We start from the raw sequence: 26,103 nt of genomic DNA, 5'->3' as shown, positions 1-26,103 counted from the left end.
AGTCTTTGGAGACAGCGAGCCCCAGTGTAGCTTTGGGTTTTCTCGGTGCAAGGAGGGGTGGAGAGCTCGAAAAGGGCCCTGGGCATAATCCCAGCGGGACCTGGGCGCCAACTGGCGGGAGGGTTCGAGTTCGGCCTTTCCCAAACTTGGGCCGGGGGCGGGAGCGCGGCGGTCCCGGCGGTGACGCGCGCGGTGGCGCGGCGTGTGATTGGAGAGTCGGGCGGGGGCGGAACCGAAGGGACGCGGCAGGCAGCGGCGGTGCCGGGAGCCGGGGCCGGGAGTGAGGCGCAGCGGCCGCCGCGGCAACAAGTGCTGGAGCTGAGGCGAGCCGGAGCCGCCCAGACCTCGCCGGGCCGCTGGTGCACGCACTGCGCATGGAGCGAGAGCGGCGGCGGTCGCGGGGCTGAGCCGCACGCGCGGCTGGGACGTGGATGCGGCCGCGGTCTCCCGCCCCGCCCCGCCGAGCTGGAGGTGTCCCTAGACAAGGTAGGGCCGGGTGGGTGGGCACCGGCCCTGCGTCCCCGCCCCGCCGCGCCAGTTCCGGCCGGTGTGGGAGCCCGGCGCTCACGCCGCTCCTCTGTGGCTCCTGCGGTGTCTGCGCATCCGCTCCATCGGGTCCTCCTCACCGCCTCCAGTCTCACTTCCCTGGCCTCCTCACCTCCCCGACCTCCTCACTGGTCTCCGTTCCTCCTGCCCGGCTTCCTCACCTCCCGGTCCTTCTCCCCTCCTTCACAGCCTCCTCACCTTCCCGACCTTCTCACCCTCTCGGCCTCCGCATTCCCCGCACCTAGGGCAGGGACACCCTGAGCCACGCTACACCCCGCGGACGAGGTGCGGGCCTGGGCGGCGGGGGAGCATCGCCGGCGGTGTGCTGCCCCGCCCGCGCACTGCGCCGGTCTCGGGTGCCGCAGGGACAGATCAGGTGTTTGTGAGCCGCTGGCTGCCGCTTTCCACCCCCATCCGCTGACACTGTTATCTCCGGGTCCCCAAAGACTGGTTTCTATGAAACTTTGGGAGAACCTTTCGCGTTGACCTCTAAAAAAATATTCCACGCCGCCCGTGTTGAATGATTAACCAGACTCAGGACAGCCTGGGGAGCTGGCTCTGCGACTGGCAGGTGGGCGCACCTGCGGGGCGGGGACCCTTCTGGGGACGTAACACCTCGCACCTGGTTAATTGCACTCGCCTAGGGTCCTCTGAGCTCCCGGGTCTTGGGTGGGAAGGAAGCTCAGTGGAGACTCCGCTCTAGTGTCGTCGATCGTGCGAGGTCATCTTGAAAAGTAATGCACACATTTTGTAACCTGGGTTGGCCCCAGGCTCCTGCCCCAAATACAGGGCTTTACTCCCCTGCCTGCGGTGGTCATCCATCCCAATATCCGAGCTTGACTGCTGAGAACGAGTAAACCTTCTGACCCCCAACACCCCTGCGCAACCCGAAGCTTTTCCGGGTTTCGAAGCCAGTGGGTGAACATATTATCACAGATTTGTACCTCGGAAAGTGACGGGATGGTTAATGAGACGGTCACTGGGCCTGAGTGCAACTAGGAGGGCGGGACCGACCGGGACCCAGCCCAAGCGCACTTCTGTGGGGGTCAGACCGCGGACCCCGAGAGGGGACAGGTTCAGGGGCAAGCGGGCCACTTCCCGCCTGTTCTAGCCCAACTTCTGTTTCTTTTGAATAGAGATTATGAAAGCTGATGTAATCGGGGAGTTTTTACGCCGATCCTAGAGCTCTTTATACTTGGTTAGGTTTTAAGACCAAAAAGTTTGCGGGAGCCCTGTAGAACTCGCCTGAGTAATTTCCGCCCTTCGCAGTGCTTACAGATGTGTTTATCAACAGATCTGCTCAGAACTCCTTTCTCAGCGTGGAAAACTGCTTTTCCCCCAGGACTCAGCCTGCGGTTCTTTAAAGAAATACCGGAGTCTCTGCTAAACTTAAGAGTCCCTTCACTAGTCCTGTTTCTGCTACGTGCTGTTAAATGACAAGTTGGTTTTTCAGCATGAAGCTTGTTTCCCCCATTTAGTTTCAGAACAGTCTACTTGGACAGTAAGATTGTTTTTAAGGATAAATAAGATGCTTAAGCGCTTATAGAGATTATAAAGAAGTTCCCGCTGGTCTCAGCTTTACCTTTGCTAAAACGCAGTGATCCTGTGGAACCGTTCAGATTTGCCAGACTGAAATCACTCAGGCTTGACAGACGGAGAGCGCAGGTTATTAAGACCTAAGAGAGAGATAGTCTTTGAGAAAAACATAATTTGCTTATGAATTGCTTTCCCCCAAATCCATTGCTTTTTAGGGCCTGAGCATAGAGATGATTTATGGTTTTGAAGATATACTTAAAAAAAAAACATTCAAAGCCAGACATGGTGGTTCACATGCCTTTAATCCCACCCAGAACATGGAGGCAGAGGCTGGTGGATTGCTGAGTTCAAAAGGCCAGCTTGGGCTTGTTTCGGAAAACCAAAAAATAATTCAAAAACAATTTAGATTTCCCTAGTTCTAACACAGTACAGTTATGCTAAAAAGGGAAAGGAGGAACTGATAATTTAATGTTGACTTTGCCCTATTGTTTGTTCAAATGTGTGTGCATGTTTTTTTTTAAGCGTTATATTAGGAAACAAGATCCAAACATTGCCCAGCCTTAAAATGATGCTGGTCGGTCTAAAAGGCTGATCTAAAAGCTAATATTTGGTAATACAACCTATTATAACACATAAATAGTGGTACATAAATTACCAAAACTCAAATTATCATAGAGGTCTTTTGGTCTTCTGTAATTACTTTGGGGTAAAAAAAATCATTGTGATCAGTTGTTTGACATTTCTTTAGTGATTATGGATTAAAGCGTGAGTTGAATATCACTTCTTTTGAAAGTAATAAATATTTCTTAACAACCGAAGTGATACAGTAAAGGAGATATGCATAGTCCCTTCCCACCCCACCTTGTCCTTCCTAGATGTAGCTCTGGTTGTCTCTTCCTCTTCTGGACAGAGTGGGCACTTGCTGAATATATTAAAATGGTAGGATGAATATATTCCTCTGGAGAGGCAATTACTGTTTGGGTAAGAGGTGTGTGTATGTGTGAGGTGAGGTTTTTTGAGAATTGATGTAATGATTTCATCATTATCCACTGCTGGAGAAGTTTGCCAGTCTGAACAAAACCTGAGTGGGAAGCTGGAGGCACTGTTTGTGGAGGGCTTGTTCCTGGCCCAGCTCCTACTGGAAAATGTCATTCCTACTGAGTTTTCTATTTCTTTCAACTGTACGTTGCCCCTTCTGTGAGTTTTCTACTTTTGCTGCCTGCTTTGTTTGCTTGGCATGGTTTAATTACTGTAACAAAATCCAAACTCTTTGAGAGCCAGCATTGTATCTGATTAAAGTATAATGCATATTTTAACATTTATGAACTGTTAGGTGTCCACGTCTTCTTATGTAAATGTAAGAAATTATTTCAAATTATTTTCTGTGTCTCTATAGACGTTCTCTCCAGCAGGGTTTAATCCCCCCCCCCCAATTCACAGGGTTTAATCCCCCCCCCCAATTCGGTAGGGAAATTCCCAAGTAGTCAAGAAACTGACACTTGCTACTTTTCATTGTTACATTTCAAACTAGGTTTGTTTATAGCTTTCACGCTGGTGAGATTACAATGTATATTGCTTACTAGACATTCTTTTCTCACCCCTTAAAAAACAAACTTATTAATCATGGTAATCAGCTCTAAACATAGCAAGGCTCCAGAGCTGTGCTAAGGTAAGGTTGTTAGGAGCGTGAACTTGGAGACAGTAAGCTGAGGCCTTCCTTTCAGTTAGCGAGGCATAGTGTCAAGTTTTATGTTTATGTTAAGCAGTAGTAACCTGAGCTGCTTCACTAGGCTTTCGTGCTTCTTTTCAAAGGGTGCTCAACCCCCCCCCCCCCCCCAGAGCGATGTCACTGGAGACCTTACTTTCAGCACCATAGATAGGTTTTACCTATCCTTCAGTTAACCGGAATCAGTGTTTTATAGCCCGTGGGATTTGAAAACTGGTTTTGCCTCTAGCTGTGTGACTGTGGGTAAGTTGCTTGACCTCTCTGAACCTCAGTTTTCTCAGTGTGAGATGCTAGGAAAAATTAAAGTAAGTGATACAGCTAAGGTACCTGGGCTGCTGAGATCCTCAGTGAGGTTGGGGGTGCCTGTCAGTAAGCCTCACATGGACCTCTTTATGGTGGAAGGGGAGAAACAGCTCCCACAAGCTGTATTAGGCCTCTGCTTTTGCTCCATGGCTTGTTCACACTCATGTACTCATACATGCAAATTTAATCACACACCAGTACTACATCTGAGATGGTGATCGCTAAAGGAACTGCATTTTCTCAGCTTAAAGAAACTATGTCATTATAAAAGCTACTAAGCTTGTAAAAGGTGAGTTGTTAGAGCTCCTGAAGAGTCCTGACGAAGCACTCCAGTGCTCAGACAGCCTTTACCACTTCATGCTCTGTGACTGGATTATTCTGAAAGTGAAAATGCATTGCAGTTGTTTTAATTGCATGCGTCGCCCTGGCCAGTTAAACCACCCTGTGTATTGATGGACATGTCTCATCCTTTAAGTGCAGCTTGGCTGATTGTTACTTTGCTGTTTTTTGTTTTTGCTTTTCTCCTAAAAGAATCTTTTTACTTATATTTACTTAGAAACAATATTCAAGAAATCTTAAAGGAACTTTTGTTTGGTTGCACAGCAATTTAAGGGTAACAGTCACCAACTTCATTTCTAGGAGCTCATCTCTTCGTTTTTCAGTGCTTCTGGAATGAACATATGGCTGGATTAGGCGACATTGTCACTTGTGGGGCTGCCTTAGAGGATGCCTGGCTTGGGACCTTGTCCACACAGAAGCTGGCACATTGAGAGGTGGTGGCTGCCTGTGGCAGTCGTGTTGCAGGCAGATTGCTGTGGTCTGGGTCCCCTTTGTGCTGTTGGGTCTGGAGTCTTCCCACGCAGTGTTACAACATATGTTGGAAGCAGACAAGAAAGGCTTCCTGAGGAAGTGGCGTTGAGACTTCACCTCACAATGATGAACAGAAAACACTCAAGAGCAGAGAAAGCATCCAGAGGGAGGAGGGATACAGAGGACACAGAAAGCGGCTCACGCAGGCCAGGCCCGAGGAACATCTCCACACCCCAGCTTTGGAGAACAGGGGAGGTAAACAACCTTAGTGACCATACACAGTTGGGAGGTAGTAGAGGGCCATTGAATGGTTTCGAATGATTTTGCAGTTGTTGAAGACAATGAGCTTGAGGCAGAGAGGAGACACACTGGAGCCTGGTATAGTTTGTGATCTATAGACTACCTGCTTCCTCTTACTCTGTACGTGGTCTCACAAGCTAGAGGGATTCTTTTTTTTTTTTTTTTTTTTTTTTTAAATATTTACTTCATGTATGTTAGTACTCTGTTGCTGTCTTCAGACACACCAGAAGAGAGCATCAGATTTCATTTCAGATGGTTGTGAGTCACCATGTTGTTGCTGGGAATTGAACTCAGGACCTCTGGAAGAACAGTCAGTGTTCTTAACCTGAGCCATTTCTCTAACCCTGGGATTCTTTAAAGATTGAAATATCTGGATTTCACTTCTCTGTGCTGACTCCTCCTGTTTCTGTTGGAATAATAAATTAGCAGTTCTGGGGTCTCCCAGAGTATATCTGCCTTTGTTCCTCTTTCCTTCCCATTATCATTCTTCCCTGTGGCTTGTGTGACTCCCCTTATGAGTGCTGGTCCTGCCTTGCTCTCAGCCTTTGTCTGTTTTAGGAATGTTGGTATTTGTATGTGTCTGCTTTGGTTTTAGAAGGGGAACATTAAGGCCCTCCGAGTGGTCCAGGGTTAAAGTGTACATTCCATTTGACAGAGTCTAGAGGTGGAAAACACTGACTCGGTGAGGGGATGGCATTTGGAAACATAAAGGAAGACTTGGAGAAGGGTGAACCCAGGCAGGTCTGGATGAGTAGAGTTTGAGGTGGTGTCCAAGAGGGACCCAGGGACTAGAGTGTCTGCTAAGGGACTGCCATCTGTCCCCATTTTGAGGACTCTGGCTAGGATCCAAAGCTGCCAAAGTCAGGAGAAAGAAGAGGTGTGTGTTGGGGTGCTGTGGTCATGGCAATCTGGTTAGGGCTTGTAAGTCGGTAGAATGCAAGAACTATGGCAGTCTAGTTGGGAAAGTCAGAGTAGGGCTATGTGTACTGACAAGGAGAGCCTGTCTGTGACCACCAGAGAGGGCAGAAATTGGGACTGCTGTTTGACCCAGACCCTAGGGGGCAGTATCTGCTGTTTCCAGAGTGGGAGTCTAGGGCAGTGGCCTTGGGACAAGTAGCATGACCAACCAGACTAGTAGAGATTTTATTGAAGGTGGTTTTGACTCTGGGACTGATGACAAGTATCTTGGTAACTATGGCAACTTTTTAAGGGCAGTGTGTCCTGCCCCTCTGGGGGAAAAAACAACCAAATAAAATTTTAGGGCTAGCTGGTGACCACTGCTTTAATCCCATCACTGGGAAGCAGAGGCAGAAGGATCTCAGAGTTTTAGTCCAGCCTTGTCTACTGAGACCTTGTCTTTAGGCCCCCTGGGGCCACATATTTCTCTCTCTCTCTCTCTCTCTCTCTCTCTCTCTCTCTCTCTCTCTCTCTCTCTCTCTCTCTCTCACACACACACACACACACACACACACACAGAGTGCTCCAAGTCTGTAGTCTGTTATGTGAAGGTGTTAACATTCTAGCAAGATTCTGACTCATGAACTCCACACTTACAGCTCATGTTCAGATTTTAAAAATTTTTTTTTGAAATGCACTACCAGTTTGTGTGTGTCTGTCCGTCCATCCCTGGCTTTCACATGCCTGTGCCCTTAAATGAACCCTTTAGGTCTGGCCTTAGATTGTTAAGGGACAATCTGAAAATGTACAAATCAAATTATTTGAATTATTTGTCACACACACACACACACACACACACACACGATCAAAATGAGTTTATAAACAGATGCTGACCTCTTAATCTTGAAGCTCTGTAGTGGAGAATTCAACCAAACATGAGAAATATTTAGAAAAAAAAATCCCCAAAACAATAGAAAATGATACAATTAAAGTAACAGGAGTTAAGATACATTGTGACCCCATCCCTGCACTGTGGTAGTATGCCAGGCTCTGTAGGACAAACTGAGTGCCAAGCCCTCTTCTGAGGCTCTGCTAGGCACCAGTTACACCTTGTTGGCTTTGCTTGTTGAAATGAGATGCAACCATTTTACTGTTTCTTGCCACATAAGGAATTACTTCTCTTCAGATGAACTTAAAATATCTCCTACTTTAACAAAAAAATATACTCCTATTTTTAACTGTATGTTTTCTTTTGAGTTTTTTTTTTTTTTTTTTTTGTTCTCAAGGTTCTGTTGGGTCTATTAAAAAGAAAACAGGCTTTATAATGGAAAATTTCAAATCCGGTAGTGTGGTGAAGCCTCGGGCAATCCTGTTTTTGCCCCACCCTGCCCATATCCTGTCTGCAGCAGGCTCTAAGAAGAGGGGAGAGGGAAGTGCCCTGGGTAGGGTGAGGCAAAAAAAAAAAAAAAAAAAAAAAAAAGCCCTTCAGCCCTAGGAGATGGATTGCTGCAGCCCTGGTTCCTATAGTAGGACTTGCTGGGTTCTAGTAACGAGGTGATGGGAATTACTTACTCACAGAGGCTGAATTTCCAGTCAGTTCTTCAGTGTGCTCGTGTATTGAATGAACACTAATTTTTCTTGGCGAGTGGCCAGAGAAAGATACATTATTGTTTCACCTCTTTAAATATGTAGCTATTAGTCTTGGTTGGATGACTGAATGATTTCTCCACCCCACCTTTAACAGGACATTTGGACAAAAGGCCAAAATGTTCCTATTTTGAGGATAGGTGTTTTAAATCTATATGCAAATATTTAAAAATTGTAGCCAAGACAGTCCACAGATACCTCCTAGAAGTAGTTGAAGTCTAAGCTACATCTAGTGAGGGAGCCTGTGGGGAAGGGTGGCTTGTTTGTTTCACTCCAGGGCCATATGTCCTAAGGAATAGCCTTATGGGAGGAGGATGGCTGGTCTCTTACCATAGAGCAGAGGCTGCTGGATGCATGGGAAGAATGATGCCTGGCTTTTCATGATGGGATGCTAGGGGGGCATCCATCTTTTAGGGCTTCTGGGGAAGAGTGTACAGTCTGCCTCTATCTGGGCTCAGAGCCAGTCTCAGCTCTCCTGGAGCCATTCTGATTGGGAAATGGGTGTGGTAGGAAAATGTACATCCAGGTACTAGATCTTCTCTTTTTTTTTTAGAGGGATAGACTTCTGTTATGTGGGGTACTAAGAACCAGGACATGATTGTGCAGTGCCCACAGAGAAGAGCAGAGGTTGAGTCTGGTTCTTCAGGGATGGGGTAGAACTAAGAAGCAAGAGACCCGTCAAGGCCTTGAGAGTAGCAATCCTGGGTAGATGGCTGCCAGGTCCCTGGATGACAATGGCTACTCCACTCTGCCCTGCCATAGGAGCAGAGGGCAGAGGATATTTGGGTTTCTAGTTCTTGCTGCCTCCTGCTTCTCTCAGAAGTCAGAACCTCAGCCAAGTTTCTGACCTTAGGGGCCAGTTTCTCCCTAAAGTGAGGAAGGAGACTTGGTAACTATTTTTCTGGCTAATGCATTCTGTAGGCCCTTGGTTACCTACAGCGAGGAGGAGCACAGTGAGGACTTCAGAGTGGGATTTGTTATTTATCTGTTTCTGCTTGAAGAAAACCTGGGTGAAAATGAACATACCAAGTACTGAGTTCCATTCTTTGTTTCTTGCTAAGAGTGGAGCCCAGGTTCTGGGTGAGCTGGACAAGTGCTCTGCTATTGCACTGCACCCCAGCTTCTGCCAAGCTTTCCGTGCTTGGCCCACGGCTGTGTTGTGAGGAACTTCTGGTCTTCTGGTGATGCCCTAATAAGACATAGGCATGTGCGTGTGAGCACACCTAGCTTGTGTGGTGCTAAGGATCAAATCCCCAGTCTCAGGTCTGTTTTTAGAGGAGTCAGGTCGCTGTCCTCTAAGACTGTGATGCAGTAAGTCTAGGAGTCCTGGAGTCTCAGGCTGTGGTCTCTTATTTCCCTTGGTGTCTTCTTCACAGTAACCAAGGACGTGTTCTCTTTTGGGAAAATGTGTTACTGGATGCCTTCATCCTAACTAACAGCAGAGAAGTTGAGACTTCCCAAAGCAATTTATTAGGTTACTTAAAATAAACACAGTGTTTGAGATACTCTCAGCTATATTACCCAGAGCATAGGAATTACCAAATATAGTCTTTTAGAATTGAGAAAGACTGAGTTTACCCATAGAGTGTGTGCTGAGAATCGCTTAGGGTTATGTTTGTGTGTGTGTTTGTTTTAAGGCAGTATCGTTGGGTAACCGAGATGTCTTCACACATACATGTGATCCTCCTGACTCTCCAAGTGACGGAACCACAGAACTGTGTGTGTGTGTGTGTGTGTGTGTGTGTGTGTGTGCCCATTGAAGCCAGAAGACCTGGAGCTGGAGTTACAGGTGGTTTTAAGCCTCTCTTTTGAGATGCTGGAACTGAACTTGGGTTCTTAGAAGAACAGCCAGTGTTCTTAACCACTGAGCCATCTCTTTATCCCTTAATTGAAAATTTTTAGAAGATTTACTTTTATTTAAAAGTGAATGTGTGTGTACACGTACGTACACTTTTGCCCCTACGGGTCAGAAGAGGGCATCAGAGCCTTTGAAGCACAAGATGATCATGATCATTCTAATAGTTGCTTAAAGTTTGTCCCCTAACTACCTTTACTGGCTTTTTGGTGTACAAGCTTATAGAAATGGGTACCCAGCCCCCGACCACTTCTACACCAAGATTACCAAGCCAGGATCAGTGGCCTGCTTATCTCCAGAAGCAGTTACACACTTTGTATAACGGGATTCTGTTTCGAGTCCAGTACTATAATCTGTGCTTGTGCATTTTTATTAATTTTTAATCGCCTTCTTCCTCTCTTTCCCCATCCCTTGGGCCTGTGTTTGTTTATAGACCTATTTAATTGTGACTGTTTCCTGAGAGGTATTTTCAGGTATCTCTCCTGTCTTGAGGATGGTACTGGGTAATGTCCTAGTAATAGCAAGTGAGGTATTAAGGAGAAAAGTCTTTTGACAAAACTCACTGTAAAAGGACTGGCAAGTAGCCAGCCAGGGACTAGAAGGGAACGCATGACCCATGTATGAAGCTATCCAAGAATGATTGTCTCGAGCAGTGTGACTCGATCAGAAAGAGTAAGCGTCCCTTAAGGCTGTGCGCGGCTGCCCGCACCTGCTTGTTACCTTCGTACACTCAGGAGGTTGGTCATGAGGACCAGGAGCTCAAGGTCATTACCCCTGTGTAGGGAATTCAAGCCAAGTTGGTTGGGGACCCAGTCTGAAAAACAGCAGGAAAGTTTTCCTTTCATGTTCTGTTTCCTCCCCTGTCCTGGAGCCGATGGGCTGCTTGTCCTCAGTGCTGTTGTCTGTGGAGTGGCAGGCTGAGAGATAAGAGTTCTGTAGTCCGGCCAGACTGTTGTTAGGAAGTGATTAGTCAGATATCAAAGGAAGAAGTAATAAAACCGTCCCTAGGTGGGTGAGGGGACGAGAGGCTCAAGACCACAATCTTTTGGGTTTGTTTATTTGTTAGTGAACTAGAATTGATAGACTGTGGAAAAAGACTTTGTCATCAATAATTCTTCCTGCAGGTTGACAGTGACACGTTGGTTCTGCCTATGGGTGACCTCAGCATAGTGAGGCTCTGGGGACTTCGGTCTTCCTCTGTAAATGAGGTGATCTGTAAGGATCTATAAGGAAATCTATATGGTTGCCTGGACTAGAAGTCTGTTTCTTGCTGCAGATGGGCTGTGATCCTGTAGGAATGCACGTGTGTGTTGTTGAACAAACACTGAGCAGTTGTACCTAGTGCTGTTCCTAATTACCTTTTATGTCTGGGAAGGGTGTTCTGGGGAGGCGAGCCTTGGTTGTGGTACTGGTTCCCTTCTGTCAGGCTCGATGGTGGATGGAGCTGAGGGTTAAACGTTCTGACAGGTTTGCATGAACATGTTTGTGGTGGGGCTAGTTTAAGCCTTTGCCAGTCTTTCATTCTGTAGTGTGAATAAGTAACTAATCAAGAGTAACTCATGAGTCATGGAACACCTACAGAGCATGCCACCCAGGGCCCGAATGACGCCTGCCATCAAGCCCACATTGCTTCAGTACAAAGATTAGTTCCTCACTGGCCATTTGCTGTAGGTTATTTCTTTCTCAATTTGATTTTGTTTTTTTTTTTTAAATAAAAGTCTCAGTTTTTGTTTTTTCTTAGAATTGCTTATGCCCCATTCAAGTACCAACAAAGATTAAAGACTTCTCTTCATTAGACATATCCTATCCTCTTTGATGTTGATGGTGGTAGATAGGAGCAGACTTGGTCCAGTTCAAAGGTCAAAGCTCAACCCTACTGGGATTAGCTCTCCTAGCCTAATTGCTTCACACATGGGAGCTGGTTGTGAAAGGTAATGAAGTGAGAACATCCAGGCAGCACACTGGGCAAAGAACAGAGCAGGAAACTCGGGGAAGAAGCCCATGAGAAGATGGTAAATGAAAAAGCAGACATGTTCCTTTCTGGTAAAGTGAAAGACAATGTCCAAGGTCAGCGGGTGACCTTGTGTTCCTGGGTGTACAGTGGCAGAGGTCTGACCTCCCTCTGGTTGGGGCTGTCACAGTACTTCCATGCTAAATTACATAGGAAGTGTGTCCTCTGCCATTTTCCTGAAATATTCAGATGGTAGAAAGATAGATGTCACATTGTCACTTTCCAGTTAGAGGGGCAACAGGAGGGAAACAGTCCTGGGTGGTCACTCATGTGCAGAACCTGGCGGAGGCAAGCCACCTGTGCTTTTCAGAAGACATGCCTCAGTGAACCCCAAAGCCAACTGCATTTTATTTTTTAGAGAAAGAAATGCTTGTCTTTATCTACTTACTTTGTATACGCTTTCAGCTAATGCTACAGGGGAAACATTAGAGACCAGGTGTCTCTGCCTTACTGCGGTAGAGTGATAGTAATGTATTAAATGCTTTAAGCATAGGAACATTTCAGTTAGATTGTAACTGTGCCTGCATGCTGATGTTTATACTCATCTTAGACATTCACATTGGAACCCTTCCTTTTCTTTTTGTTTCCAGTTTGTATGTGATGCCGCCAATCCATTTTCACTTTTAAGCAGAGGTGTGAAAGAAAACATGTAATCTGTCTGGCAGCCCAGCCCAGCACCTGTCAGGTTAGCTACCAGCATCGGTTCCCAACTAGGAGAACCCCTGGGTCCACCGTCCCCCACCCACTCCGTCCTGGTGGCTCCAGAGCCCATCTGTCTGCCGTTGCTTTGTGTTCTCACTGAAATTCTTGTGCACCCTGCCACTCACCATACTTCTAAAATTAGCGCGGCCATACTGCACCCTTGGTCTCGCCTTGGCCCTGCTGTCAGTAGAAGCTTTGTCATTTATTGCCTCTGCTAATTTCAGTGGAGGCTCTTGTGTGGTGGCTTCTCCCCCTAACTCCAGGTTAAAGGGGCAATATTGTGGTTAGAGGTGACTTTGGGTTGATGGCATAGAGACCTTGGGCCTGCACTGGCTCATTGGTTACTTATCGCCTGTGCTGCAGATGCACCTGCTGTGGTCTGACCTCAGAGAACGGACCTGGGCCGCCAGCCAGCTGTCTCCTTTTACCCTTCTTTGCAAGTTGATGGTTCCTGCTCTGCTGATAGGATAGAGATTTTCTTTCTTGAGCTCTTGTCTGAATGGTGGACGTGTGCTCCTGTTTCTAGAGCATGGGTTGCTTTTCTCTCGCTCCTTGACTCCAGAGCACAGCTTTCCCGTGTACCTGGCAGTGCTGTGTTCTCACTAACAGCATAGTGAAGCTGCGAGGCTAAGACAGCGGGCTGCACCCAGCCCTCAGCCTATGTGTGCATATACCTGGGCCCTGTGGGGCTGGCTGTGTAGTGAGATAGCCTGAGCTACACTGGTCTGGTCCCCTGTGATAAGTTAGAATTCTCCTGAAGGGCGAAGACCTGTCAGTTCCTGGCTCTGAGAACATTGATGCTTCCTGAGATTTCCTCTCAAGACCGACACTGACCACTATTTCTGAAGCTCCGGTTCCTCAGCTCCAGAGAGCCTTTGCTCCCTGTTTCCCTTCAGTCTATAACAGAGAGAGGTAGACTTGTGAGACATACTTTTGTGTAATTCACCATCTTAATTCACGTGTAAGTGACTCTTCCAATACCTTTCTAGGAAAAGGTTGTTTGTATGTATTGGTACAGTTTCTGCTTTATATTCACTGCTCTCAGTGACTTTATCAGGTGCTGAGTGGTGTCTCAGAGGCGCACTACCTGGATAAGATGCATACGTGAGGGCGAGCTGGTGTTCTGTGGGGGCCTTGAGCTCCAGCTCCAGGAGCAGGGAAGATGTCAAGTGAGGATACACGTCAGTGACGCTTGCCTTTGGGAGCTTCCTGTGCAGGGGGCTGATCAGCGTGGGAGTCCGGCCAACGCCTAAACGAGCAGGGAAAAAGAAAGATTCTGGGGTTTCCCCCATGCTGAGGACCAGAGAAAAGTGTGTCTGTTAGACATTCAGAAACTGTTGAGAGTTTCAAGAGTTCTAAGTGTTAATCCGTGTGTCCTCCTTTTGGAGGTTCTGTGGGTGGATGAAAATGTCTTAGTCAGTGAAGAACTAAACTGGAGATGTGTGCCACATTTGGTATTTGGTGCCAGAAGCAGGACCCCCGGAGGAGGGCTGCTGATTGATATGATGTTGAAGACAAGAAGCTGGTCTGTAGATTGTTATCAGGCCATTTTACACAGAGGAAACAGGCTTGGGGAGGTCAAGTAAATAGTAGTTTAGCTCTGATTATCCGACAGACGATGCTGGAAGCTGTCAGACTGGTTTCCAGCCTGAGCAGTGGGTCTAGACTATCTATCTGCTAGCCCTGGCTTTTGAGACAAAGTTCCTCTGAGGAGCCCCTGCTGGCCTGGAACTCTCCATAGACCAGGCTGGCCTTGAACTCAGATCTGCCTGCCTTTGCCTCCTGAGTGCTGGGATCAAAGGTGTGGGCCACCTCTACCTGGCACTGGGCCTGTTTTTAAATTGCAGAACCTTTCCACGGAGGACCGAACCATTGTTTCCAGCCTTATTAAAGACAGGACAGGGCGACCTTTGCTGCTTATTTTTCTCGTCTCTTTCTAAATGGTCTGCATGCATTTACTTGAAGGCTAAATACAGAAGTAGGTTTATTTCTTCACTTTGTTTGTGGTGCCAAAGATGGAGTTGAGGGCCTTTTGCATGCTGGGCCCATGCTCTGCCACGAGATAAACACTAGCCTAGTCCCGTGAGTAATTTTATTTAAATGATAACTTTCATTTGGGAAAAAGAGCCCTAATGGGTTGTAGAGGAGGAGCCGGTGAAGATCAGATCATGCCCTGCCTGACACTTTGATCTGTTCTTCTGCCTGTGGGGACATGTGGCTGAATTGACTATTTGGAAATATTTCTCCCTTTTAATTTTGATCATGGAGGGGAGAAAACTAGCAACGGGGAACCTAATTCCTTAGTCTCAACCTGTAGCTGTTCTGTGGCTTGCGGACAGAAAACTCTGGCAGATACACTTTCCTAACCTGGTGCCGCAGGGACTCCTGGGGTTCCCCTGCCTTAGCTCTGGCAACAATCTAGCCAGGCCTCTTGTACCAATTAGGGCAGAACTGTAGGAACGGCCCAGGCCTTCTGGTCCCGCTGATCACCTCCCTGGCAGCCTGTCATCTGCCACTTTCCTGGAAGCTGTTCTCTCCACAGAACCACTTAGCTGCAAACTGTGTCTGTCTCTGTTTGAGCAGGACCCAGGGAAGGTTGGCAAGGATCAGGCAGCAGACTGGGGCTTGGGAGGTGAAGGTGTCAGGAAAGCCAGGCTCCCAGAGTAGCAGGTCACAGGAATGTACAGTGCCCAATCTCATGATAAGGCCTCCGGCTAGGGTTTGTTTCCTTCTCCTATTCTCTCTGAGATTGGTTGGACAGCAGAGAGCCAAGCTCCATTTAGAGGCCTCTAATCCATTCTCCTGTGTACAGCCTCGTCCTAGCTTGACTGAGTTGGTCACTTTGATTTTATTAGAAGGGTCCTGCCTTTCTTCTACTCCTAATGTGTGTGGGCGAGATTTCTGTTGCTAGGACAAAATGTCCGAGTTAAGTAGCCTAAAAGGCGGAAACGTTTATTTGGTCCATGATTTTGACCATGGTCACTTCGTCACATTTGGGGCTGTGGTGGCCCAGCACATCATGGTGGGAGCATACAGCTGAGGGAACCAGTCACCTAATGACAGGAAGAAAGGAGCTCATTTTACTAACATCCTCCCACTAGAATACATCTACAGGTCCTACCGACATTTGGTAGTGGCAAGGTGGGGGACGGGCCTTCAGAAGACATTTAAGGTCCAAGCCTCGTAGTACCTTGGTACTGGGGGACATGCAGGGTATCTTGGTCCAGGCCTTAGGCTTGACTTGGATGTGTTGCTGGTGCTGTCCCTGGTTAGCTATTGTTGGGTGTCCACCTAACTTGCCTGAGATCCTTGAAAGGTGGGGTGGTCATGGCTCAGTGAGAACAGGCCGTCACGGCTGCTTGTTCACGTTGAGGAAACTTGCTTAAGTGCATATCTTTAGGGACTGTAAGGAACCTCTTAGCAGCATGCACCTCAGCACTGTCCAGTGTCTGCTCTGTCACCGAGACACTGCGGCTGTCCAGTGTGTGGGACCCTTACAGGAAAGAGTCTGGGTGGCCTGTGTAGCTGCAGTGCCTTTCTTTGCTCTTGGTTACTTTTACACAACTGCTGGTTAGTACAACAGGGAAGTCTTAAAGTTGGTGACTTTTGACCACCATGTTTTGTGTGGGGGGGAAAAAGAAACTAAGAAACAAAGTCAAGAAAAAGAAACTGTGACTCCCAGCCTCTGGCCCTCTGAAGGACACAGAAAGCTGAGGGTGGCTTCTGACCCCATGGTGTGGTTCCAGGGCAGTTTGCCCCAGCCGAAACTTTCCTCATTTATGAGATGTCAGCATAAGATTCATTTTGCATGAGTAATTCAATAAGTGTTATTAATCTTACCTGCCTCTTGCATCTGATTTTTAATTTATGGTACTTTTGTGGGTTGAAATGTATAAATATAAAATTTTAATAATTATTTTAAATAAAATAACCACTAAAAATAAGACTGGTGCTCCGTAGTCTCTTTCCTCATGGTTGCATCCACTTGCATAAAGTCCCAGTTCAGCCATTTGGCTGCTGCATGACCTTGGACAGGTCATTTCCTGTGCTCAGTGTCGATGTGGCCAACCAAGGGAAGAACATTCACTGTAGCTGGGAAGGATTGCCAGCTCCAGGTGCCAGCAGACGTCCATCTTTACTTCTGTGCCTGAGAGCCTTTCTAAGAAGTGACAGAGCACTTGGAGCTAGGCGTGGGCATCATGGGTAGGACGTGAACAGAGCCACCGGAGGCTGTGGAGGCTTTGAGATTGGGAGCTAAGCTTTGGGGATCCACGAAGCCTCCAGATAAGAAAGGCAGTGGGGTCCAGCCTCTGTTACAGTTAGTGTACTACCCAGAAGCCATCAGCACGTTGTATCTTTTGTGGGTACTCACGTAGCTTAAGCACATCGATTATGTTTAGTAATCTCTTGCCCCAGCATCACCCTTCCAAGTATTTTAGCTGCAAAATAAAAAAGAAAGTTTTGTTTTTTAAAAAGTCAACTTCAGTGTTGTAGAAGTCTGTGAAGTATCTGTCCTTAGCTGAGTGGTAGCGCATACCTTTAATCCCAGCACTCAGAGGCAAAGGCAAGTGAGTTCAAGGCCAGCCTGGTCTTCAGAGAGAGTTCCAAGACACTCCTATGTAACAGAGAAACAGGTGAGAGAGAGAGAGAGAGAGAGAGAGAGAGAGAGAGAGAGAGAGAGAGAGAGAGAGAGAGAGAGAGAGAGAGAGAGAGAGCTTCTTGGTCATGATGTTTGTGCAGGAATAGAAACACTAAGACAAATTGGTACCAGCATAGTAAGGTATTCCTGTGACAATCTGACCATATTTTGGGGAGGACTGTGGAAGGACTTTGAAATGTTGAGCTAGAAGAGCCATTGCGATGTTAAGAGCTCTGTGGATTGTTCTGTAGGAGCTTGGAAGATAAGGTTGAGAACAGTGCAGAAGATGGAGGCCTGGCTTGTGAGATTTCAGAGGGAAGGTTAAAGACTCTTATCTGGGCTGTTGCTATTTTGATTGTGAAGATTCTGTGGTTTTGGGTAGCTGGAGCTGAAGAATTAGCTGTGATTGAGAAAATACCAGAACTACTAAAGCAAAACCTTTGCATTACTGGGACTATTGATGCTGGTCAGCTGGAGCTAAGAAATTAGTGGTGATTAAGAAGAGACCAGCATCATTGAGGTGAAATCCTCTGGGATGTGTTTTCTGAGAGCACAAAGAGGCTGTGTTCCAGAGATAGCCAAGGTTGTACCTCATGCTGTGGCTGGACTTGGTAATGTGTAAGAGTTACCCAGGTGGTACTGGTTTTAAAAGAATGAAGGGTCATGAAGAGCAGCTGAGGCTCAGCACTGTGAGAGGTCATGGAAGGCCATTGGTGAAGGTGCATCCTCAGTGGCAATTAGTGCTCCAGGACTGACAGTGGTGTTTTGGAGATGCCAGTACCATGAGATGACCACCAAGAACAGCAGCAGCAGTGGAGAACAGGCAGCTAGAGCCTATAAGACAAGATGTGTGCTACAAAGGGCAGAGCTGGAGAAGTGACCCAAGCCCTTGGAGGAGCCCAGAAGTTCGTAAGTGGATTCCCAGACACTGGATGGTTAGAGATTGTGCCCTGATATTTTTCCCTCTTGAAGGAAGAAGTGGAGCCCACAGTTAAGACTGAGTTGTAAAAACACTTTGATTTTTAAAAGAGACTGGATATTTTGAAGGTATTATAATTTTAATATGTAAGAATTTGTAAAGACTTTGGGACTCCCAAGGTTATTTAAATCTTGGGGATGAACAAGAAAGTAAGGGTTGAGGCTTAATAGTGATGCGTTTGTGTGTCAAGTTGACAAGGGGTCAATTGTGCTGGCTGGTTTTGTGTCAACTTGACACAAACTGGAGTTATCACAGAGAAAGGAGCCTCAGTTGAGGAAATGCCTTCATGAGATCCAGCTGTAAGGCATTTTCTCAACTAGTGATCAAGGGGGGAGGGCCCAGCCCATTGTGGGTGGTGCCATCCCTGGGCTGGTGTCCTGGGTTCTATAAGAAAGCAGGCTGAGCAAGCCATGGGAAGCAAGCCAGTAAGTAACATCCCTCCATGGCCTCTGCATCAGCTCCTTCCTCATGACCTGCTTGAGTTCCTGTCCTGACTTGTTTGGTGATTAACAGCAATGTGAAAGTGTAAGCTGAATAAACCCTTTTCTCCCCCAACTTCCTTCTTGGTCATGATATTTGTGCAGGAATAGAAATCCTGACTAAGATGGGTGAGGGTGGGGGTGGTGAAAAGTGTCTGCCCCTATTGGAAGAAATGAAGAAAGTTAAGATTGGGGTGTTTGCATGTAGGGCTTTTCTGTTTTAATTCAGGGTTTCATAGTGTTGGGTGATACCATTTCTCCAACTTTGGTGTCAGTATTTCTTAAATTCCTTTTAAACTATGTAACTTCCTGGGAGGGGGGTGAGCACACCAAAAACCACAAAATGGTCTGTATGCCTGCAGTGGGAATTACTTAACTACTTAGAGAGCTTTCCCCATAGTAGTTTCTTCCTCCCCCCTTTTAAAATGGGATCTTTGCCTTCTATCTCCCCTTCTATCAACTTCTCTTGCTGTCAGAGTCTAAAAGTAGAGTTCCCATACAAGGGTCAGTGTCTAGGTCACAGTAAAAGATGACATCTAACTCTGGGGATTGTGCACTGGAGATACTCTCCTCAGGTAAGTGAGGAAGAATACCTGTTTGCAATTAGTGGAAAGGGTTTCTCCAATCCTTCGGAGACTTAGGGTCTGTTCAGAAAGGCTTCCTGGAAGGAGCTTTTCTTTGCTCTCATCTCTTTCTCTGAAGGCTCTAGACTCCAGGCCTCCAACATTTTCATTGAGCCAACACCTAAAACTTCACCAGGTACCTGGGTCAGGGTGACGGTGACCAGCAGGGATGGACACTTTTCAGACATACCCCACCCTGCCCCACATATGTGGTCTCAGAACACCTGCCTCTGAGTGCTGGGATTAATCATGTGTGCCACCATGCCACCAGCGCTCAGCTAAGGACACTTTTCAGGATCCAGTTCACTCTTGACTTTTAGGTCATACTCAGTCTCCTTCCTTGTAGTTTTTCTTATGAATGGACATACTGTGAGCTTGGCTGGGGGTTGAGGTGGGGGCGGGGTAACAGTCCAGGAAGATGCTCTGTAGACTGGACCTCTTGAGCAAGTGCATTTGGGAGGACACTGTTCCTCAGAGAGCTTCAAGTGCATTCACATGTCTCGGGGATTAGTGGGACTGGGGAGGCGGCCAGTGGCAAAGCACATTGGTAGTTCATCCGCAAGACCATGTGGTAGCTAGCAAGCAATAACAGTCTTAAACTGCTGTTCCAGGGGACCCTACAGCTTCTACTAGCTTCTGCAATATGTGTGCTGACATACATGCTGGCAAAACCCTTCCATGTAATTAGATGATTTTTAAAAAGAAGGGTTGGTAGACTTATGAGAAATGTCACATGGATCAAACTGGATTCCAATAATCCTAGGCCCCACAGCCCTGGTGTGCAATTAATGGTTTGCCTGCAGCCATTTTCCTCCTGTTTACACAGCCTCTGAGGACACTTAGCGCTGGGATCTCAGCCTGATGCTACAGTCATGTTTGTGCTTCTGTTTGGTTCTGTAAACTGTTATCTTTTATTTACTGGTTACTCAGTTATTATACCAAATTGAAAAATCTATGTCTAGCATTGAGCTTTTGCCTGTGATCACAGTGAGTACTGGCTTTGTTCCTGAACAACCTTCCAGATGTTTGCCTCATGACTGTTTTCTCTGTTCATTCCCAAACTTCTTGTTGTGTCTTGAGAGGAGAAAGAGCTCATAACCAAAAGACTAGTAGTTTTGAGAGAAGTGTGTGTGTGTCACCCTTGGGTGTGCATGTGGACATGTGGCTGCTATGGCACACATATAGAGAACAAGAAAACCACTAGTGCTGGTCTTCCTCTTCTAACTTGTTTGATGTGGGGGTCTCTTTTGTGTTGTTGCTGAACCCAGAGACCTGTTCAGGCTCCCATCTTCTTGTTGGAGCGCAGGGATTCCGGGCATGCCCTGCTACTTTTTGTGGCTTTTAGATGTTCACACTCAGGTCCTCTGCTTGCCTATTAAGTGCTTCCCCTTAGCCCCGTGAAGGCCTCTTCTTTAGAACCGCCAGTTTACAGAGACCGGTTTCAGGAGGGCCTGGTGAGAAGACTCTTGAGTAAGAACACTCACAGAGCAGCTCATAACCATTTGTGACTCCAGCTCCAGGGGACTCTTGTGCCACCCTCTGGTCTCCATGGGCCCAGGCATGTGTATGGCACATAGGAATACATGCCGGAAAACACTCATACACATAAAAATGAAAAGTTTGTTTAAAAAATGGGATCCAATTACGATTGAAAAGTGTCTTTTTAAGGACTGAGTTGGATGGTGGCCCATCCCTATAATGTCAGGCCTTGAAATGTGGCGACAGAAAGATTGGAAATTAAAAGGTTGAGTTTGGTTAAGTAGAAAATTTGAAGGCACCTGAATTTTATGTATGACCTTATTTTTAAAAACAGGTCAAACTTTAAAAGCATCTGATTTCCCCCCCCCCCCAAGTTAAATGATCAGTTCTTCAGCCAGCACCAGATACTGACTGGATTTTTTGTAAGATTTACTTAAAAGTCCATCTGAACAGAACTGACCTGAGAAGGGCGTGAGCAGTTAGATATTACTCAAGCTGTGTGACCAGGCATGCTTTAAACTATTAAAAAGTAAGACCCGTTTTATGGTTTTTTTTTTTTTTTTCTTTTTTTTTTCTTGTGGTATAAGGCAGCTTTCCTTCCTGCTGGCTGAGGGCGGTGGGGGTGGTGATGGTGGTGGTGACGGTGGTGGTGAGACGGTAGTGACAAAAGGCTGCCTGTTTGAGCATGATTCTTTCCCAAGTGCAGTGGCTTAAAAAACGAAACCAAGGAAACACTCGGGAGGGATCCTGTGCATTTGAGCTTTGGAATTTGGGCCCAAACATTGTAGTCCTAAACATAAACTACCCCCAAACAAACTTTAACTTGTTGAATGGCCTTGGTATCTGGAGGTTTTGGTTCCAGGATCCCCCACAGATAACACAGTTTGTGGAAGTTCAAGTCTTATGAAATGATGTTCAAGTCTTCTGAATAATCTAGCACATTTGATGGGGGCACATTTAATTTGTTGTTTGAGAGAGTCTTTAGTGGCTCAGGCTGGCTTTGAACTTGGTAGGTAGGCAACGTTGCCTGTGAACTCAGTCTCCTTCCTTAGCCTCTCTGCTCCAGGCTATATAGTGCACTGTGGTAACTCTTCTGACACAGGCTCTAGTGTAGACCGTGGGCTACAATGTGGACACTAGGAAAATGGTTGTCACGTGGTATTGCTTGAGGAGGACTGCCAATGGGAAGTGCACTGTTTGGTACAGGCAGGTTTGTTTCCTTATATATATTTTATTTTTGATGACTTCGTGTGGGGGTGAGTGTTTTTTCTGAGTGTGTTTGTGTAACATGTGGGTACCTAGTGCCTGAGAAGGCCTGAAAAAGACATTAGATCCCCCAGAACTGGAATTACGGATAATTGTGAGCTGACATGTAAGTGCTAGGAAGGAGTTAAACCTGGGTTCTCTGCAAGAACAGCAAGGGCTCTTAACTGCCAGGCTGTCTGTTCAGCTGCTGCTTTTGTGTATTTACACAATCTGTGTAACTATAGTTATGGAGGGCTTAACTGTAAGCTGTCCATAGTAGGCTCTTTACCCACTTCTGGATAGATTACAAGAGATACAAGGAGCCTTGGCTTTCTATGAATGGAGCTGTCTGTAGTAAAATCGTTTCACAGTGTTCTCAGCAATGAACTTAAAATAATTCATCAATTTTCATCTTATTTACATTTGTAGGTTAGGAAATAATTCAGGGTTGGGTCTGCATTTTTTTTTTTTTTAAGTATAGAATAGCATTTATTCAGGGCATGGGAGGGGAGTTAAGAGGGTAGTAGAGGCCGAGAGAGAAAAGTAGAGAAGTAGAGGCCAGCCATGGGCACGTGGAGGGAGAGGGGAAGGGAACGGGGAGAGGAGGAGCAAGGGAACAGAGCGAGAGTGGGTCTGCATTTTTAAATGACAGAAATTTAGAGTGAATGACATAATACTGTGCATACTGTAACATGTAATTTATAGTGATGTCATGTGCATGTGTACATAGATCACAGAATTGAAAATTTGTTATGAATTGTAGGTGAGTTAGTTTGCAAAGCTCTAATTTGTATGTACCTTTTAAAGCAAAGTGGTTGAACAATCACAGGATTATTTACTTAGTGACGTTTGCTTCAGCCCTCCAGGTGTCTAAAGTACGTTGATTGTGATAGGCCAGGCAGGATTTCAAAAGCCTTGTATACAAAAATTTGTATTTTGTACAACCAACCCCTTTGGAGATGGAAAAGTTGAGATTTAATTTAAACCAGAGCTGGTGGGTAAGTCCAGAGTTCTTATTTCTAGAACATTTATTTTTAGGGTCACACTGTGTAGTCCTGGCTGGCCTGGAACTGGGTGGTTGATTCATCTGCCTCTGCCTCTTGAGTGCTGGAAGTAAAGGCACGTGTCACATGCTAAGCTGAAAGTGTCTGTGGGCACCAGTCAAATTCAGTTAACTAACACGCTTCCCTTCCTTTCCCCAGATATGAGAAATGAGTGTGGGCCGTCGAAGAGTAAGGTTGCTGGGCATCCTGATGATGGCAAACGTCTTCATTTATTTGATTGTGGAAGTCTCCAAAAACAGTAGCCAAGAAAAAAATGGAAAGGGAGGAGTAATAATACCGAAAGAGAAATTCTGGAAGCTACCCAGCCTCCCCCGGGCACACTGGAACAGAGAGCAGGAGAAGCTGAACAGGTGGTACAACCCCATTTTGAACAGGGCAGCCAATCAGACGGGGGATCTGTTCACCTCTCCAAACACAAGTCACCTGAACTATTGTGAACCAGACTTGACAGTCATGACAGCGGTGACAGATTTTAATAATCTGCCGGACAGATTTAAAGACTTTCTCTTGTATTTGAGATGCCGAAATTATTCGCTGCTTATAGATCAACCGAAGAAATGTGCAAAGAAGCCCTTCTTATTATTGGCCATAAAGTCCCTCATCCCACATTTCGCCAGAAGGCAAGCAATTCGGGAATCTTGGGGCCAAGAAACCAACATAGGAAACCAGACAGTAGTGAGGGTCTTCCTGTTGGGCAAGACACCCCCAGAGGATAACCACCCCGACCTTTCAGACATGCTTAAGTTCGAGAGTGAGAAGCACCAGGACATCCTCATGTGGGACTATAGAGACACATTCTTCAACCTGTCTCTGAAGGAAGTGCTGTTTCTCAGGTGGGTGAGAACTTCCTGCCCAGATGTGGAGTTTGTCTTCAAGGGTGATGATGACGTGTTTGTGAATACCCATCACATCCTTAATTACTTGAATAGCTTATCCAAGAGCAAAGCCAAAGACTTGTTCATAGGTGACGTGATTCACAACGCTGGGCCACATCGGGATAAGAAACTGAAATACTATATCCCAGAAGTCTTCTACACTGGGGTCTACCCACCGTACGCAGGGGGCGGTGGATTCCTGTACTCCGGCCCCCTGGCCTTGAGGCTGTACAATGTGACTGACCGGGTCCATCTCTACCCTATTGATGATGTTTATACTGGAATGTGCCTTCAGAAACTGGGCCTTGCTCCAGAGAAACACAAAGGCTTTAGGACATTTGATATTGAAGAGAAAAATAAGAAAAATATTTGTTCATATATAGATCTAATGTTAGTGCATAGCAGAAAACCTCAAGAGATGATTGATATCTGGTCTCAGCTGCAAAGTCCTGATTTAAAATGCTAAAACACAGGAGCCACATTTCATAGAGGCCTAGCCTGCCTAGTCCCCAGAATGTGCTTCCACAGTAGGTGAGCTCTGCTGGAAGTGGTCAGCCATTACAGTAGGTAGTGCCTGGGCCTCCAAGCCCTAGGTCCCTCACCTGTGAAGAGGGAAAGCTGAAGATAACACACCAAGTTAATCTTAACCACCCTTCCTCTGGCTGCTGGTCCTCAGTTTCTAGTTTGTTTTCTTTCTCCTCCAGAATTTGACCATGAAGATTTTGTTGTTTTTCTTGTATGTGGTGTACTCCTGTTTCCCCTCTAATGGTGGATGGATAAAAATCTATTGCCTTATCAAGATTCTGTAGGACACGACCTGGTGGTTTTGTGATGTGGAATTCTATTTATCTTCATAAGATTTTGATGGATTTTAAAAGTTGTCTAGAAAGTGGACTTACGTCACCCTTCCCTGTCATCCAACAGTATTGTCTCCATTACTAGAAACCGCTACTTCCTTTACATGAGGAAAGCTACGCAGCACGTGTAGTTCATCCTGTCTGGGCTTACAGATTTTCTTTTACTTGTGTTTGGTTTCTTGGGTGGCATCATGGTAGTTAACCTGATTTTAGTATTTTGAAAATCATGAGTGTGATTTCCTAATGTCCAACTGAAGTAACCCGACAGCCGTCTGGGTCTGTGAGTGTTCAGCGTGGGCCCGGGAAGCATTTGTGACCTCCGAACTTGAAATGAGAAGATAGAATGTGCAGGCATTTTCGTAAGTGGCTTGTCGGCTGTCCTTGCCATGTTAGCACATGTCCTTAGATAAAGTTCTGAGTAGCACGCTTCCCTGTCTCAGCATAGAGCTGCCTATGTTTTTATTTATTGTTCAGATCAAAGACCAAAACATTTTCTTAAAAAAAACAAATATTTTGTGTAATATTTTATTTGTATACAGTGTTGTTTGTGAAATATTTAACTAGAGCATGATATTTTATTTTTCTCATTTTTTAATTAGTTCTTTGAGAATTTCATACAATGTTTTGATTGTATTCACCTCTCCCGTCTCCTCCCAGATCGAGCCCTTAGCATGATGTTTTAAATGTTAAGCTGTAACATGTTAAATAAAGTTAACTATTATTTTTGAATTTTAAAATTTGTTTTTTTTTTGGGGGGGGTATGAACTGCTAGAGAAAATAAAGTTCTGCCAAATTACTGCTTATTACCTTCTATATTGTAACATGCTTTCTGAAATATTTTTGTGCTTTAGAGGGTTCTCATCTGGGGATTGGGAAAAGGGGAAAAATAAAGTGATTGTATTTTTTAATCGTCATGTATAATAAGTCATAATCTTTCTGTTCCCATTTTTCCTGTGTTTTATGACATCCTCCCTGGGCTGTCTTTCCCGGAAACCATTACAGTAATCCTTTTAAGTATCAATCTGTCTCTGTGGGTTAGCCATCACTGCGTCTCTAGTCTCCAAAGCACTTCCCACTGGAGAAGGTGCTGTTTGTGTCTTCCTGACAGCTGTGCCACTGGCTTTTCTGTTTTTGTTTGAGGGGGTCTCTGTGGAGTCCTGGCTGTCAGGGGCTCAGTATGTTGATCAGGCTGGCCTGGAAGCCTAGAGCTTCTCCTCCCCCCTCTACCTCCAGAGATGATGGAATTAAAGACATGCACTTCAGCTGTAAAGCACCTCGCGCCTCTGTAGCCCAAGTGTCTGCAAGAAGGACCCAGGCATTCCAGCCTGGGTCCTTCTCAACCTGTCCACTAACATACACCTTCATGCCTTTCCTCCAAGTCCTCCCTGAGATTTGGTCTTTGTGGCTTAAGGTGGCCTTAAACTGTTACCCCACCCCCACTTCCTTAGTTTCCCAGATGGTGAGGTTACAAGGTTTTGGCAGCATGCCTAGCTGTAGACATTTTTCTTTTGCCATTTTTGCCTTTTGAAA

At 46.1% G+C, this 26,103-nt stretch overlaps 1 protein-coding gene across 1 annotated transcript; it reads left to right on the top strand.

Moving 5' to 3' along the window:
- Positions 1 to 373: 373 nt before the first annotated feature.
- B3GNT2 (UDP-GlcNAc:betaGal beta-1,3-N-acetylglucosaminyltransferase 2) lies at positions 374 to 25,232 on the top strand. Its single transcript, XM_080920120.1, has 2 exons — positions 374 to 486; positions 22,980 to 25,232. The coding sequence occupies exon 2, from the start codon at positions 22,989 to 22,991 to the stop codon at positions 24,180 to 24,182; it is 1,194 nt and encodes a 397-aa protein (XP_080776246.1). The 5' UTR covers positions 374 to 486; positions 22,980 to 22,988; the 3' UTR covers positions 24,183 to 25,232.
- The last annotated feature ends 871 nt before the right edge of the window (positions 25,233 to 26,103 follow it).

The sequence above is a fragment of the Micromys minutus genome (genome assembly GCF_963924665.1).
Source record: "Micromys minutus genome assembly, chromosome: 1".
Taxonomy (NCBI): Eukaryota; Metazoa; Chordata; class Mammalia; order Rodentia; family Muridae; genus Micromys; species Micromys minutus.
Note: the sequence above shows the minus strand (reverse complement) of the source record. Positions and strands in the feature narration are given on the sequence as shown.